This window comes from Vigna umbellata, chromosome 1 (genome assembly GCF_029865625.1).
Source record: "Vigna umbellata cultivar VRB3 chromosome 1, Vumbellata_1.0, whole genome shotgun sequence".
In the NCBI taxonomy this organism is placed as follows: Eukaryota; Viridiplantae; Streptophyta; class Magnoliopsida; order Fabales; family Fabaceae; genus Vigna; species Vigna umbellata.
In genome coordinates this window covers 55,667,690-55,685,974 of record NC_142165.1, presented here as the reverse complement: position 1 = coordinate 55,685,974, position 18,285 = coordinate 55,667,690, and the positions used below count along the sequence as shown (strand labels likewise).

Genomic DNA, 18,285 nt, shown 5'->3' with positions numbered 1-18,285 from the left:
GATAATCGATTATCTTAATTTAAAATCGATTATCACAGTATAATTTAAGAAAAATATGAGTTCTTTGGAATAATCGATTATCACTTATGATAATTGATTATTCCTATGCATTTTTGTTAAAAATGATAAATATGAAGAAGAATAGAAGTAGATTAGGGATGACAGCGGGTCGGGTACGGATAATGTCTACCCACAACCCGACCCGTAAATGAAAACTACACTTGCAACCCACCTACTACCTGTGCGGATACCCATTTCAAAAAACCCGTAGATATTTTAAAACTTGCGGATACTGCAAATATTAAAAAAAATATATTTTAGATATTTTTAAAATAAAATTTAAATAAAATTACAAAATAATATATAAATTTTAATATAAAAAACATAAATTAAAATTTAATTTTAATTAAATTTAATCTAATAAAATATAAATTTAATTTAATTAAATAAAACATAAATTAAATTTTTATTTTTATTTTTATTTTTTTGAGTAACGGGTATCCACAGGTCGGGTGGTATAATATCCACACCCGACCCGTTTATAAGCAGGAATTAAAAATACCCGCAACCTGCGAGTAGTAAATACTCGCATGTACCAACTATCCGTCGCGGATTTTATTTATGGATATCCACGGACGTAGCTATTTTTGTCATCCCTAATGTGAACCAAGCTTTAGGAGCTATAAATCGTGATGATAATTAGAGAATGAGATTAGTGACTATGTTTAGGGTTAGGTTTGACTTTTGAATTGGTGATGGAGCATGCATAAAAGTGTATGTGGTTAATGAGCATGAGGCATGTGAGATTAATCTACTTGTTGTACCTAGTAAATCCTGAGACTATCTGTGGATAGGTGCTCCCTTTGACATTGGTTGTTGAAAAGGAAGGAATATTCTCTTTGACATTTGTTGTTGAAAAGGGGTGACTCTCTTTGATATTTGTTGAAAAGAGAGTGATGTTCTCTTTGGCAAATGTAATATGGAATCTTTCCTATTTCTCCAATTAAAAACCTAACAAAAAAAAATCTAAATATTGTGGTCCATCTACCATATTATTAATGTTTAGAAAAATAGAAGCTTTTGTTTGCTGTACAGAATCCAAGTCTTTGTAGTAATAATTTTACAGCACTCGAGTACACAAAGGAGTATTGTACTGTGCTATTGTAATTTGGTTTGTTTTTCCTTTTGACTCTTTTGGGGAGGAAGCAAGAAGGAGAACATGGAAGGTTGAAAATTTGGCCGACCTTGGAGTGGACCCCACAGATGGGGTGAGAAACTCCACCAATGAATGACAATGCAGTAGAATACAAAACAATACAATCAGCTTGTTCGATGTTGGGTTTATAGGAAGGAAGGAACTATGTAACGTAATCACGTTATTATTGTGAAGTCAAGTGAATTCTGAAAACAAAAACAGCTGTAATAAATCATAGAAAGAAACAAACAAAGAAACAGTGTCAGCAATAAAACAAGGCACAGAGAAACTGCAAAAGTCAATAAGGGCAACCTATGCCTTTTGGCCCCCATTCTCATTCCGTTGCTAACAAAACTGCGCAAAGACTTTCTCAACAAAACCAATACAAGACGGTTATCTAAGTCTACTCTTTCAACCATCCATCCCCTATTCCATCTTCCTATTCCTATATTATCAATCAATAAAATTTCACTCCTTATACGTTCTTCTCCTTCTTCCCTTTAATTTCTGCCTCTCTCTCGCTCTTTCCTTCCTTTAACAATTAACTAGAGACGACCCAATTGACTTCCAGATCTTTTTCCAGGGAAAAGTTTTGATTTTTGGATCGGTAAGGGAGTTTTTGGATTACCAATTCATTATCTGGGTGTTGGGAATTTCCTTTTTTTTTTTATCTTCTTTTTTTGAATTTCTTTTCTGGGATGATTGAATTGCTTCCTTTATTGATCGGCTTTCTTTTGGAACTTTTTAGTTTTGGACTTTCACTCACGTTGAGTTTTTTTTTTTTTTTTTTTTTTTGCAGTTTTGTGGTAAGAGTTAGATGTTGACTGATAGACGGAAAGTTTGAGGTGGGGCTGGATTATATGGACAGTCTTTGTTGCTTCAGCTCTGTCAGCCAGGTGAGGAATTCTGTCCCTTTGGAATATTTTCTTTTTCTTTTGGAAATAATCAATCTCCATATGAGGATGTGAGGATGTCATGTGGTGAATTGCTGATCGAGAGTTGAGGTTTAAGCTCTGCTGCTGTGCTAGAGAATGGACTTGGGACTTTTCCAAATTTTATTTTCTTAATCTTGATGAGAAAGGTTCTGTGAATTGATTATTTCTGTTCAAACAGTTGCCAATAACCAGCTTTTCTGAAAGCTTAAGCTTTTGATAGAGACATAATATTTTTTTCATATCTCTAACATGTTCGTCCGTGCGAGAATGTTTTGGACTTGACGACTACAGAATGAATGAGTTTGCTATATCTCATACCGACATTTAATTATAAAGAACAGTGGGGCCTTGGAGGATTTTCCTATAATAGGAATGCACTACAAGAATGGATGAAATTGATAAGTGACTGTGTTATTTGTGATAAAACAATGGAGCTCATCAGGCTTAAAAGGAGATTTTCTAAATAGCTACAAGACCAACTGTGTTTTATGGTATGTCTTAGAAATTTGGTTTGGGTCTAATTCAACACTACGAAATTTACTTGTGAGGTGAGAGTTTTTTCTTACGTATATACTTTAATTTGGTCATTGAGTTAATTGATGTAGGAACTCCATCTCACTTCCCTCAATGATAATTGGATATTTCAAGTGTGAAGTTTGCAGAATTGAACATCTGTGGGTTGTCTAATAATAATGACATAATAGCAAGTGACTTGATCAGATAAACTGGAATCTTAGAATTTGAATTTTAGTCTAACTCAATCAACAAAACCAGTTTGGTTTGGGCGAAGTATCTTCCATTATATACTGAATTTGGTTATACCAGGAGGCAATGTGATATTTCCAACAGTATTGATAGCTGGGTGGTGAAGTTCTAGCTAGAGCGCAAGTATTCTGGAAATAGAATATTTTGGTAGATGAATGTTCTTTCTAGATAAAATAGGATTAGTAATGGATATTTACATAGGAATACCACCTTTCGAGGAACATTTGACATAATCTTGCCTGAAATGGTTTGTCCACGTGTGGAAGCGAACAATTGAATCACCTGTTGAAAGAATTGGTTAGATGGAGGATAGATCAATGACAGGGTAGTGGTTGACCAAGGAAAACTCCAAGAGAAAATATTGAAAAAGCCTTGAATGTAAAAGCTCTTTCTCATATTTTGGTTTTATACAGTAGACATTGGTATTGTTTGATTCATGTACCTGCAATCATATGGTTTTGTTGTATATACACTAAAGGTTGCACAGAAACTCATGAACCCTTGGTCATAGAAGCACTAATTCCAAGTGAGATCATCTTCTGTTTCTCTCAAGATTAAACCAATAGATTGTTGGTCCTTTGTTAATTTAGGCTATATAATCTTCACTTCTTTGCACTTCAAATTATTTTTCTGCCTAAGTGATCCATTCTTCACCTCTGACGATCCTAACACTCCCCCTCAAGCTGGAGCATACAAATTGTATGTACCAAGCTTGGAACAAATAAACTCAATCCGAGGACCCCTTAATGACTTGGTCAATACATATGCGAGTTGATTGTTTGACCCAATAAACTCAGTACATATTTCTTTAGTCAACAACTTTTCACGAACAAAATGACAATCAATTTCTATATGTTTAGTCCTCTCGTGAAACACTAGATTTGATGCAATGTGGAGAGCAACTTGATTGTTGCAATACATCTTCATAGTATGGATGTCACAAAATTTAACCTCTTGAAGGAATTGTTTCACCCATATAAGTTCACATGTTAGTGATTGTTGAATATAGTGAAAAACTATATTTGGATTAATCTCCCTTGTGTTGAATACACACATAGGGTTCTTTATTTATAATAGAAGAAATATGGGCTAAGCCCAAAATACAAATGAAAAATAATAACAAACTAACTAAAAGATAAAAGATATAATATATCTAACACTCTCCCTCAAGCTGGAGCATACAAATTGTATGAACTAAGCTTGGAATAGATGAACTCAGTGTTGAACTAGATGATTTGTCTTCAAGAGTGTGAGGCAAACATAGATGGACTAACAGCAGCTTGTGAAACTTCAACTTCAAAAGTGGATGAAGGAGAGCAGTGGTGGACAATGACAAACTGCAAGGACTGATTCCCAATCAATGATGGATGAGTGACGGGATCAACAGTGGTAGCTGAAAGCTAAGAGCTACAAAACTGCAGGGACTACACTAAATCCTCATCAATGATGGATGGGTGACGGGATCAGTAGTAGTAGCTGAAATCTACAAAACTGCAGGGACTACACCCATATATATGTGACTTGCAGTGACTTGGAAACGTACTCCCCCTCAGTGTGAACGGCGGAAATGTGGAATATCACAGTTGCTGGACCACTAAAACAAAACAAAATATTAAGCTACAATGCTGAAACAAAGGCATCAAAGATCCAAAGATACGTTGGAGCTCCAAAATTCTTTGTTGGACAACTCCCAAGTGGTGATACTTAGCCGTGTATCACAAGATCGGGCTAAACTCTAGCCCAAGAAGAACTGATGCAATTGCGTCTGTCTGAGGCGGTAGCGACTGCAGCGGCGGTTGACTGCTATAAAAATGGAGGGACTAAATTGTCATCACTGACTGATGGGGCCTGTAGTGGTTGGAAGCGACAAAACTACAGGGACTGCCATCACTAACTGACGAGATGATGGGGGCCTACAGTGGTTGGAAGCATACGGTGCCTGGACAGCGGCAAACGGCGCGGGACAGCGGCAAACGGCGCGGGACAGTGGCAAAACGGCGCCTGGACAACGGCAAACGGCGCCTGGCCAACGGCAAACGGTGCCGGACAGCGGCAAACAATGGCTGGACAGCGGCAAACAGTGCCTGTATAGCGGAAAACGGTGCTTGGACAATCAACGGCGGAGACGAAGACAGACGAAGATGGCAGCAATGGCTGCTCTGGAAGGTCTGAACAGAGAGAGGGAGGTCCGGCGAGAGCTATGGAGGTGTCGCGGTGAAACTCCGACACCGGGCAGGCGGCGCGTGCAGAACACGCGCCCGAGATCTGACGAGAAGAAGGCGGCGCGTGGAGGCGCGTTGAGCGGAGTCTGTGCTTGTCTCCGGCGGGGTTGGCCGTCGCTCGAGGAGACGCTTCAGATCTGCTGGTCACCGGTCGAAACTGTGACGGCGACCGGCGGCCGGCGACGGACTGGCCGGAAAGAAGCGCTGCGTGGCGGAGCGTGACTGAGAACTGGCTCTCGAAACCGGCGTGGTTGGCCGTCGCTCGAAGAGACGGTCCAGATCCGCAGGTCACCCGTCGAAGCTGTGACGGTGGCCGGCGGTGGCGACGGCGGCGGCAGCGGAAAGTGGCGGCGACAATGATAGCAGCGATGGCAACGAAAAGCGGCGATGGTCGGCGACTGGCTGCACTGAATAGAAGAGAAAATGGACTGTCGACTGAAATTTAGGGGCTGCCGGCGGCCATGGCGGACGGCCGCCGACAGACAGCAGAGGCCACAAGAAGAGATCAGAGAACCTGCTCTGATACCAAGTTGAATATAGTGAAAAACTATATTTGGATTAATCTCCCTTGTGTTGAATATACACATAGGGTTCTCTATTTATAATAGAAGAAATATGGGCTAAGCTCAAAATACAAATGAGAAATAATAACAAACTAACTAAAAGATAAAAGATATAATATATCTAACAGTGATGCCATTGCCCTATACTCGGCTTCCGCGGTTGATCTAGCTACTACATTCTGGTTCTTACTTTTCCATGAAATAATGTTTCCTCCCAAAAAAGCACAATATCCTGTAGTAGACCGTCTATCAATAGATGAACCTGTCCAATCTGCATCACAATACCCAGAGACCTGATTGCTTTATCTTCATATAACAATCCTTGCCCGAGAGCCTTCTTTACATACCTTAGAATGCGAATGAGAGCATTCCAATGGTCAACACATGGAGCCTCCATGAACTGACTAACCACTCCAACTGCAAAGGATAGATCTGGCCTTGTAATAGTGAGATAAATCAGTTTTCCAACCAGCCTCCTATACCTCTCTGGATCGGAGAATAATTCACCTTCTTCTGTCCTTAATTTCTTGTTTGGGTCCATGGGACTGTCTACCGGTCTACAATCAATCATGCCTGTTTCTTGTAATATATCAAGAGCATACTTCCTCTGGGAGATTACAACTCCATCTCTTGATTGCGCTACTTCAATGCCTAAGAAGTATTTGAGACTTCCAAGATCCTTGGTTTGAAAATGTCTACACAAGTACTCTTTTAGTTGAGATATTCCAACAACATCATTTCCTGTAATGACGATATCATCAACATATACTATTAAGTAAACACATTTCCCAAGAGAAGAATGACAGTAAAAAACTGAATGGTCTGCTTCACTGCGTTTTAGCCCAAATTTTTGAACAATGGAGCTAAACTTTCCAAACCAAGCACATGGGGATTACTTGAGGCCATATAGAGATCGATGCAATTTGCATACCATACCAGACTCCCCTGAGCAACAAACCCAGGAGGCTGCTCCATATAAACTTCTTCCTCAAGATCATCATGTAGGAAGGCATTCTTGATATCCAATTGATGAAGTGGCCAATGACGAATGACTGTCATGGCAAAGAAGAGGCGAATAGTAGTCATCTTGGCTACAAGAGAGAAAGTGTCACAATAATCAAGACCATAAACCTGAGTGTAACCTTTTGCAACAAGCCGAGCTTTAAGCCGATCAATTTCACCATTAGGGCCGACTTTAACTGCATACACCCATCACAACCAACCGCCTTTTTGCCTGGGGGAAGAGGCACCAGCTCCCAAGTATTACTGTGGTCAAGAGCCTGCATTTCTGCAATCATAGCTTGTCGCCATCCAGGATGATCAAGTGCTTTTTTCACATTCTTGGGTATAACAACAGAGGACACTGAGGATAAAAGAGAAAAATAGGAGGGCGACAATCGATGATAGCTTAGAAAATTATAAATGGGATGAGGGTTTCGAGTGGAACGAGTACCTTTTCTGGGGGCAATAGGCCATGTTGAATCATTTTCACCAGGAGGCGTGGGAGGAGGTAACGAGGGAGAAGAATCTGAAGTAGGAGATTCACCATTGTCTTGGGGAGGTGGACTATCCATTGGGGCCCTCTGTGGGATGATCTCAGTATGTGGAGAAACGGGTGTAGAAGGATTGTGATCAAGACTTGGAATGACAGAGACAGTGGAGCTATTTGACTCAGCCATTAGAATAGGAAGGACCTGCTAGAGGATAGAAACATCCTGAACAGATGGAGAGAAGTAAGGAGTCTGTTCAAAGAATGTGACATTGGCCGACATGTAATACTTCTGAGGTTCAGGAGAGTAACACCGATATCCTTTTTGAAGTCAAGAATAGCCTAAGAAGACACATTTGAGAGCGCAAGCGGAGAGTTTGTCTAGACCTGGAGACATGTCATGAACAAAACATACACAGCCAAACACTCGGGGAGATGTATGAAAGAGAGTAACATTAGGAAACAAAATGGAGAAGGGACTTTATTATCAAGAGAGGAGGAGGGCATCCTAATAATAAGATAACATGCAGTTAAGATGGCATCCCCCAGTGATGGACAGGAATATGGGCACCAAGCAAAAGGGTACGAGCAGTTTCAACCAAGTGTCTATTTTTGCGTTCTGCTATACCATTTTGCTGCGGTGTATGAGGACAAGTAGACTGATGTAAGATACCATGGGAACTCAAGATGGCAGAAAAGGAGGATGAGAAATACATTTTTGCATTATCACTTCTTAATATTACTTGACCAAATTGATTCTTGATTTCATTCAAAAAATATGTAAAGATAGCTAACAATTCAGAACGATTTTCCATAAGATAAACCCAAGTACATCTTGAATATTCATCAATAAAGGTAACAAAATATCTAAAACCAAATGAGGAGATACGACTAGGTCCCCATATATCAGAATGGATGATGGAGAAACTAGAATTACATATTGATTGAGACCTTTTAGGAAAGGAAGATCTAACATGTTTTCCTAATTGACATGATTCACATTCTAAGGTTTGGAGACCACTAAGTTCAGGACACATCTTTTTTAATATGGACAAATGAGGATGGCCAAGTCGATCATGTAGCACTTTAGGATTAGGAGCAGCAACACAGGACACCCTTGAACGAGATCCAAAATGGTATAATCCGCCAGCTTCATATCCTTCTCCAATCTGTCTCCCCGAATCACGCTCCTGTATAACAAAAGATTTATGATCAAAGGTTATTGAACAATTTAACATTTTAGTCAACTGACTTAGGGAAATTAAATTAAAAGGACAAGTAGGGACAAAAAGGACTGAGTTGAGATTGAGGGAGGGAGATAAAGAAACATGGTCGACTCCTTTGGAGGAAGTTTTAGATCCATTTGCAAGGGTTATGAAATGAGGTTTTTCTCGAAAGGAAATAGATGAGAACAAAGAGGTATTACCAGAAATGTGATCAGAAGCACCTGAGTCAATTACCCATGAATTTTGAGCTTCCATAGATTGAGAAACGCAGGCTGTTGATGTACTGGGAGATTGAGATGGTTGTGCCAAGCTGTTAGACTTTAACCTTAAATACTCTTGATATTCATCCTCAGAAAAATAGAAGTGGAAGTTTTCGTCTTCGAAGTGGAAGTTTCAGTCTTCGAAATATTGACGGTTTTGGAAGGGAAACCATGTAAGGAGTAGCAATTCTTTTGAGTATGACCCATCCTTTTACAGTATGTGCATTGAGGACGTCCCCGACCTCCTCGTCCTCCTCCTCTAGTGCCACGTCCTCCTCTTCCTCGTGTGGCAACCATGATAGATGGTTCCACTAGTTCATGTGCTTCTTGAGTTTGAGGTACCGGGACACACAAAAGGCGGGTGGTCAATGTTTCCATAGAGGGGACCTCATGACTAGTTAGAAGTTGATATCTGAGATGATCAAAATCGGGATGTAGGGCACGAAGGATCAACACCATGTAAAATTTGTCTAGTTTCTTTTTGATATCCTCTAATGGGTCCACTTCCAAAAACATCCTAAGTTCTTCGACAGTAGATTGGGCTTCAGCCATGAAGGACACCATATCATGGTCTGCCATTTTAAGAGATGCAAGCTTGTTCGTAGTGTCATAGAGACGTTGAATATCGTTGGCATAAATGCTTTGGGCTTTCTTCCAAAAGGAGTGACAAATTTTGAAAGCCCTCAAAGATACAAGAAGTTTGGGTTCCACTGATTGCCATAACAGGGCACACAACTGGAAATCTGCTTGTTTCCACTGATCAACTTTTTCAGTAGGCACATGGCTTCCATCTCGCTCAAGGTGGTCATAATGCCCTTGGCCAAGAAACCACATTTCAACGGCAACAGACCATGATAGATAATTTTTTCCATTTAGCTTCTCGGAGGTAATTGATGGACTTCCGGAGAAAGAAAGAGTACCAGCGAGGAACAAGAAAACCCTAAGGGTTTAGACGAACGGAACTGTGACAGCGATGGACGACGGTGGCCGACGACAGCGGACGGTGGCCGGCGATGGCGGACGGTGGCCGGTGGCCGGCGACGGGCAGCGGCGGACGGTGGCGGGCGACGACGGACTGTGGCGTCGGACAGATATTACGAGACAGAAATAATTCTAGAGGGCTTGATTGATCCCTCTCACAATCTTCTATTTATAAGAATAAATTGATACAAAAGTACATGATAAATAAGGTAACCCTAAACACAATATAATCATGATAAATAGGGTAATCCTAGACACAATATAATCATGATAAATAGGGTAACCCTTAACACAATATAATGATGATAAAATAGGATAAATATCCTAACAAATCTGACCCCTGGTTGGAATAACTCCTTTCCTTATGATTGGAATTTTCTTTTTACTCCATTGTTCTCTTTCCAAGCATTCTCACATAGATACTGCAAAATGATTGTTGAATAATGCTTATAAGAGAAGTGGATGGGTTCCACGATGAATGTCCAAAACGTCAGTTGAGGACTGGAATGTGAAATTTTGAGTCTTCTGAATTGGCTTGATCAACATCTAGCTGGAAGAGAACATGGTGAATGACACAGCAAAAGAATATATCTAAATTAAACAAACTGCCAAAAAAAAATATACCAACTATGCCAGCCAGTTTAGGAATAAGAACCAAGTAGCTATTATGTAGCGTAATGGAAAGAAATGGGCCAAAGAAGGCAAAAGCAGATAAACCCACGTAAGGAGTTAATTTAAGGAAAAAGAGAGACGAAAGCTAAACACACCCGTAAAAGTACAACATGAATGCAAGAATAACATGGGCACGAGCAACCATTAGGATACAAATGTTATCAGACAATGGAAGCTTCTCAACTTCAAACTTGGTCACAGATATAGTGATGGAATCAGATCATCAGATCAGAGATGGTGCCATGTCAACTAATTCTCTTAAGCTATTAAGTGAAAGCCTAAAAATGACTTTATATTTGTTTACAATGGCTACCAGTTAATTTGAAAATAAGTTGGCATATACTGACAGAAGGCTAGTCAAGAATGTGAAGACAATTGGTAATAGGTAAACTTGAGCAGCTTGTGTTGACTATCTATTTGAAGGAAGAAATAGTCCTTTATGGATTTTTCTTTTGGAAAAATTTATTTTAGTAGATTTGAAGGTCAGGACATGCCAAGAGGCTCAAAGAGGGTTAGTCACTTCCTGGCTTCTTCCTTCACTGCCTGAAAATATTGGTGCCAGAGTGGACAGAAGTGTTACTTGCATCATGAGAGAAAGAATATGGTTGGTTTTGTGAGATGAATAATTCACAAATCATGATCAATCTTTTACTGGATCAGAAATGTTGATACTGAAACAGGTTGGAAAGAGAACAATGGAGTAAAAACCCCATATGTTTAGTTACGCTGACAGATAATATTTTGGTACCATGCCAATGATGGATTTCTTGCAGCATCTGGGCATTGATTAAATAGAAAACCCCATAGCTAGATGGGAATATGAGATCATTATTAATATGTTTCTTCATTTGTTTCTCACATTGTCTTAGTGACTTCTTCCAACTCATTCCCTTTTGGTAATCATAGATATAAAGTTTTTCTTTCCTTTCCGTTATTATACATTATTGAAATATGTTAAACAAAATCTATAAACTCTCCTGTTGTTGCATTTCAATTTCTCTATCTGAAGGTGGTTGGAGGAAGATCTTCATCTAACTCTGGCAAGGGCAAGAGCAGTCAGTCCTCAGTCAAATATGGCTATAGCCTAGTCAAAGGGAAAGCAAACCATCCCATGGAGGACTACCATGTAGCAAAATTTGTCGAGTTCAATGGGCGAGAGCTTGGCCTTTTTGCTATATATGATGGACACCTGGGAGACAGTGTACCAGCCTATTTACAAAAGCATCTGTTTCCTAATATCTTGAAGGAAGTAAGTTGTTGAATCAAACTGAAGAGCTGTTATGCATTTATCATAATTTCATCTGATTTATCTGGATAAGAGTTTTGTTCATTTCAATTTTATATTGCTTTTAGTATACTGATTTTCTTTTTCTCAAGTTCCTATACTTTTTGGCAATCAATATACTGCTATCAACCATATGAATGATAAGTCATTTTAGTTTTAAAGTCTTGAAGAGGTTGGTAAGATCTCTGTCCTAGCAAGATAAATTTGAAAGATCAAATACTGGTAAATTTGGCTTATTGTACCTTTTCTTACTATCTTTAGTATATTTATGATTGTGAATTTGTGATTCTTTATCCAGGAGGACTTCTGGAATGATCCATTCATGTCCATTTCTAATGCCTATGTAACAACAGATCAGGAAATTCTTTCTCATAGTCCTGATTTGGGACGAGGAGGATCAACTGCAGTGACTGCAATTCTCATAAATAATCAGAAATTATGGGTAGCCAATGTAGGAGATTCTCGAGCTGTTGTGTCAAGGGGAGGGGAGGCTGCACAGATGACAACTGATCATGAGCCCAATACTGAGAGGGGCAGCATTGAGACAAGAGGTGGCTTTGTCTCAAACATGCCAGGTTCATCAATTAACCCTCTGCAAGTTCTGAGTTGTTGCCTTAGGTGTTCTATGCTGATTTTTTTTTTCTTCCCATAATGAGATTTTACAAGTCCCAATCTATTTTTCCTTTTCAAATTACATTTAACTGAGAGATGGACATGATATGTGTGTGTGAGAGAGAGGTTTGACTGTTCTATATGCATGATTTGTACTCATTAGAAAAGTAAAGGATGGGTTGAAAGAAAAGAATGAAAGTTTAAAAAAAGTGAAGGATAGGTTAAATTAAATCAAAGTAAGCTGCAGCCAATGTAAGTAACCTGAATTTAAATGTAAGATATTGTCCTTATTGCTTTATATATGGCCACCATTCCAATTTTTAGGATGGTTGGATCTTATGAGATATCTATAAAGTAGAATGAGTATCATATGGTTGTGGCTAATGCATGTTAAGTTGTTAACTTCATCACACGAGAATAAATTCAAGATAGATTTCTGTAATTTATTCAGCAGTGAAATTTATTTTGAGAGATGATTTTCTCAGACTTAATGACAATTATTTATATATGTATATGTTTAGTCCTTTCTTGAAAAAGTGAGTTAGATGCCATGTGCAAAGCTGCTTGGTTATCACAACACAATTTCATTTGTTGAATTAATGTTCCCTGAATTTTAATTTTGTAGTTATTATTTAATCCAAATAAAATCACAAGCAGCTATGGTCAAGGTCTATACTCACCTTAAACCTTTGATCAAATAATGTGATACGAACTAATCATGGTTTTGTCTTGTTGGAAGCTTACCTTAACAATGGACACTCATAACCTGCCATAGTTATGATCATTTTGGGAGTTGTCCGAATTCTAGTCTTAAAAAGTAGGTGGTGTTAAGAAATGGACTTTTAGTCTAATTCAACCTTACAAAAATGGTTTGTAAGGTGAGGTTTACATCCAATATTGTGATTTGGTCTTATCTCTAGTCAATATAAGATCTCTACCACACTCCTCATGCCTAAGCATATACAACTCGAGCGTGGGATTATATATCTATGGGTGGTTCGATAACCAGACAATAACATGTGGAACAATAAACGTAGCAAAGAACGAACTTTGTTGGATAGACTCTAATATAGCTCTGATACTATGTTAAGAAGTGAATTTTAAACCTAACTCAACCCTACAAAACCAATTTATAAGGTGAGGTTTTCACCTACTTGTATATTGTAATTTAGTCTTATCTCTAGTTAATGTGGAATCTCGTAGAAATTAAAAAAAAAAAAGTGTATTCCAAGAGGTAGTAGAACATATGTTCACTCTTGAAGGATTCCACCATCATTATGAGAGGTTAGGAGGAGAGGTGTGATAATTTAAGTATACTAAATCATATTCGTGAATGAAGTCATTTACCACCATTGTAAATGAGAGCTCTTGGCAAGAGAGAAGAGACTATATTAAGAGGAAGATTGTGTGAAGGGAGGAAAATTTAATAGAAGAGACGCGAGAGTCACATGCAAGTGAGATAGTCTTTATCATTCTATTGAAATTTTTGAGTGGGATACTCGGGTTTTTGCTATTTGGGAAGAGTTCCTCAAGTCTATTCATAAAACTTATGTTATAATTGTAGAAATAGAGCTGCGCAACAGAAGTGTGGTTGGCCCATAAGTCACCTGTCCTTAGATCAGAATCAGGCTTTAATACCTTCTTAGAAAATGAATTTTAAATATAACTTTACTTTACAAAATCAGTATAAGGTAACTTATATACTTACTTATATACTATAATTTAGACATATCTTTAGTCAATGTAGGAACTTCGACAACTTATAATTAAGAGGGTTTTTCAAATTTGTTAAAAACATTTGTAGTGAGAACAATTTTCTCAAGTTTGTTTGAAAACTAGTTGTCTTCTTTAAAAGAGTGAACATTTGTTGAGATGTTCTTGTGGACATAAACAAGAAATGTAGCCAATAAGTGTATTATTTTGGAATGGAATCATTTGCTTCTAGGGTGTGCTGAAAAAAAATTCGTTTGCCTAAGTGTTCTAAGTTGTCTTTAACTGATGGTCCAAATGGTTACTATTTTCTGTGTTAAAACCCAACCACAGGGGCATGCTACTCATTGTGGCTACACTTAATCAATCCCAGTTTATCACATGTTCACTTTGTAGAATGACTCTGAACTTCTCTGTTTGGACTCTGTTCATCATTGAGCATCTTTTTTTTCTCTTTAATCATGATTTGTTATTACTATTACCATAATATCATTATGGTTTATGATTACTATCATCCTTATTTTTTTTTCTAGAGAATAAAGGAAAAAGCCTTATAGTTCAACATAGTTTCCTACACTTTTGGATAAGTATTACACACTGAGGAGAAACCATATGAGGAGGAATGATTTGACATCACTGTAAAGTCCAAATTGCATGAACAATTTTTTATTGAATAACTTTATCACCATCATCACAGTTACTAATTAAACGTTTATCAAATAAATTAGATCTGTATCACTAATTTGAAAAAACAAAACAATGTTATACTTTCAAAATGAATTAAGAATCATTTGATTACATACATTCTATATGAAATATGATTGAAAATATTAGGATTCCTTTTTGTTGAATGCTTTCTATTTTGTAATAATTTCTTCATTTTTGTGGTTTATATCAGGTGATGTTGCAAGAGTGAATGGGCAGCTAGCAGTTTCTCGAGCCTTTGGAGACAAAAACCTCAAAACACACTTGCGATCTGATCCTGACATTCAGTACGCTGATATCACCCCAGATGTTGAACTTTTGATACTTGCTAGTGATGGTCTATGGAAGGTTGATGTTATTCTCTTTTTCTCTATTTTTCCATTAAGGCAAAACTGCACTTTCCATGCCTTAACTCACCTTGAATTTTTTATTTCTTTTACTTCTGTCCTCCAACAATTTAATTCATTTTTATTTCAACTTTTCTCAAATCCAAAAGTTTGTCCCAATTTCTGACTAACAACATCATTGCAATTGCTAATAGTGGCAGCCTATGTGTGGACAAGTGCATCATTGGCACTACATCTAGGGTTTCCATTTCATTACCATTCCCAATATTTTGAGTCCAGATTCTCTTCTGAATTTTTTCTGTTACCTATCTGTTGAACCTTCAAAATACACTAAAAGGCTAATAACACACACTTCCAAAAAGCACTATAATTGAGTCAAATATATCAAGAATCACTGAAAAGTGTTTGATGGTGTGTTGCTGCTAATAGTTGCAAGTGTTTTTTTTATGCCATACATGCAAGTTCCATTAGCATTTCAGCAGGTTCAGTGGTTGGGAACTTGGGATGAGGGTTGAAAAGTTTAAGTCTATATCAAAATAAGTTTCTCTTGTAGGTAATTTATGCATAAAGTTTTTACATTATACATTATATTTTCTTGGAAGTGTTAACACACAAGTCTTAGACAATAGAAAATGAAACTCAATGATGCATCAGGGAATTGGGAAAGGAAAAACACATTGTTTTGGCAAATAATTATTCCATGTACTTAAAATTTGCACTTATTCCAGGTAATGGGAAATCAAGAAGCTGTTGATATTGCAAGAAGAATAAAGGATCCACAAAAAGCAGCCAAGCAACTAGCCACTGAGGCATTGAACAGAGACAGTAAGGATGATATTTCCTGCATTGTAGTTCGTTTCAAGGGTTGAAAATTGGAACATACACACTCTCTAAAATCAGGGTATATATTTATATATATATATTATTCTACAAATCAAGATGCAATTCCATACCCATGAAAATCCATCATTAATTTGGAATATCCTGCAAAATAGGTTTTGCCCCTTCCCTTCATATGTAAAAATATAAAATTTAAATTCTCGAATTTAGGTCGTGGCGTTTAGTTCTTGATTTCTTCGTGGTGTAGATTCACACAATAATTTTCTTTCAATATGCATTATTATTACTATTATTATTACTATTATTATTTTTTATTATTATTATTATTGTGTCGTGGAGCAGTGTGAAGAAGATGACAGCAGCAGTTTATAATTTCAACTGGGTAATTTATACATTTATTTTATAAACCGATGGTATGATATGGTTGAAATGACCTAACTTGTGTATTTAAATTATTATTTAAAATTGTTGTTGCGAATTTAAGTAACAATGAGTATTTTCTGTTGGGAATTTAAATTATTATTTAAAATTGTTGTTTAAAATATTAAATTTATTTTCCTTTTCACCATAGGTGTGCCCACCAATATTAAAGAGTTAAATTCTCGCCGTGTGATTTGGTGCGGCTTTTATTTGGGCTTTTTTTTATTCATTTCCATAATCTCTAACTGCGCTTTTATAATTTTTATAATAATTATTTTATTTTCTACGAAAGTGACTTCTGAATATCTATTATGGAAAATTTTTAAATAAATATTTTAAAGTTTTTGAAACATGAGTCTTAGAATAAGATTTTTAGAAAAGAATTTCTGAAATAAATTTTTCGAAACAGAATTTTAAGGAGAAATTTTTCAAAACAGAAAATTGTTTTCTGGAACAAGTTTTTCGGAACATATGTGATATATATTAGAGAAAGTTTTCTGAAATACATAAAATACGTTTTGGAACGAGTTTTCAAAATGAATTTCTTTCTACAATTTCCAAATATATAAAAAAGAAAAAAAATTCCAAAAACGTGTTCTAGAAAACAATTTCCAAATCTGAATATATTTGTCAAAATACGTAATACATTTAAGAAAATACTTTCCGGATTAGTAAATCTGAAATATTGTTTATGTTTTTTTTTTAATTCAGAAGTCTTTTATAAATCTGAAAAAAATAAATAACAAAGAACATTTTTCTATATAAAAGTTTAAAACCACAATGCAAATTAATTTTTATCATATTTTTTGAAACTCGTGATAGGTACATTATTGTAAAACATTAGTTATCGCCCGCAAATCCCTCACTTTGGTGAGATGGGATGAGGAAGTCATCCTACAAATCTACTCTCTCACTCTTGCGAATTCGGGAAAGTGAACACATTCGATACATGCCAATTCGCACTTGCAAATCCTTTCGCACAGTAAACCCTCTCAAAGAAACACATCCTTGGTGATTCAGTGTCAGAACTCTAAATATGTTGTACAAATTCACATATGATATTTTCGCCCTTGTTTGTTCCTTTTACCTTGTTCGATGACACGAAGATCTATTGAGTACATACAATTTTTCAGTTGAAACGAGCAAAGAATCTTTTTTTCTCCTTTTTCTGTGTTCACAGAGTAACTATAAATTGGCTGAATCTTAAGTCGCCTTTTTCCTGCTGTATACCAAAGCCAATGAGATAGTGGTAATTTTGACCAATTTACTACAATGGAAACAAAATCGGTGACCGACATGAATCCAATCGGAATGGTTGTTTGAAATTTTCATAAGTTAATTTAATTTTGGATCGCGATATTTTAACAACGCAAATTTGACAAAAATTTGACAACGTCACGTGTCAACTTTTAACTGGTCGAAATTTGAATGTTATTTGTAATTAAAAATCTGATTTGGAGGGGCCAGAAGTTAGGATTCCGAAAGTGCCATCTTCGTTTTCGAACTGTATGTTCTGTCCTTATCAACCTCTTCTCTCTCCATTTTAGGGATTTCAATTTCATTTGAACTTGTCTCTTCATAGCAGTGTTGTTCGTCCTCCATTGTAAGGGTTTCGTTTGTTTTCAAGATCTCTCTGTCCCGCTTCCCTGTGACCATTGTTTTGGTTTGAATCTCTGTGGACATTGGATTTGTTTGTTTGAGTTGTAGATCACCGTTGTCTCCTTCGGTGTCTGTGTGAACTCGTCTTCTTTGTGAGTTAGAGATTAGCGTTGTGTCGTTCGGTGTGGATTTGGTGGAAGTTGTTACCTTTTTGTGCAATGGGTTTGTCCGGTGACAATGGTTGTTCGAACAAGGTATGAACTTTTTCGTGTCTCCGTATTCGTATTTTGGGGAGGGGATTTTGGTGTTGCATGTGTTGGTAATTTTTTTGGTGTGTGTTGCTTTTGGGTTGTGACTTACGTTGGTTATTTGTACCAAAATACATTTTTTTTGCAGTTGTTTGTTCGTCACTCATTGAAAACGAAACGTATTGCTTCTTTGAATGACATTTTGAGTGAG

At 37.1% G+C, this 18,285-nt stretch overlaps 1 protein-coding gene across 2 annotated transcripts; it reads left to right on the top strand.

Moving 5' to 3' along the window:
* Positions 1–1,466: 1,466 nt before the first annotated feature.
* Positions 1,467–16,099, top strand: LOC124831670 (putative protein phosphatase 2C 9). 2 transcript variants are annotated; one of them, XM_088103832.1, is made up of 6 exons: positions 1,483–1,802; positions 1,995–2,091; positions 11,318–11,557; positions 11,892–12,168; positions 14,814–14,968; positions 15,696–16,099. In XM_088103832.1, the coding sequence occupies exons 2-6, from the start codon at positions 2,056–2,058 to the stop codon at positions 15,834–15,836; spliced, it is 849 nt and encodes a 282-aa protein (XP_087959958.1). In that variant the 5' UTR covers positions 1,483–1,802; positions 1,995–2,055; the 3' UTR covers positions 15,837–16,099. The 2 variants fall into 2 exon arrangements, with proteins under 2 accessions (XP_087959957.1, XP_087959958.1); XM_088103831.1 differs by lacking the exon at positions 15,696–16,099 and having other exon boundaries at positions 1,467–1,802; positions 14,814–15,148.
* The last annotated feature ends 2,186 nt before the right edge of the window (positions 16,100–18,285 follow it).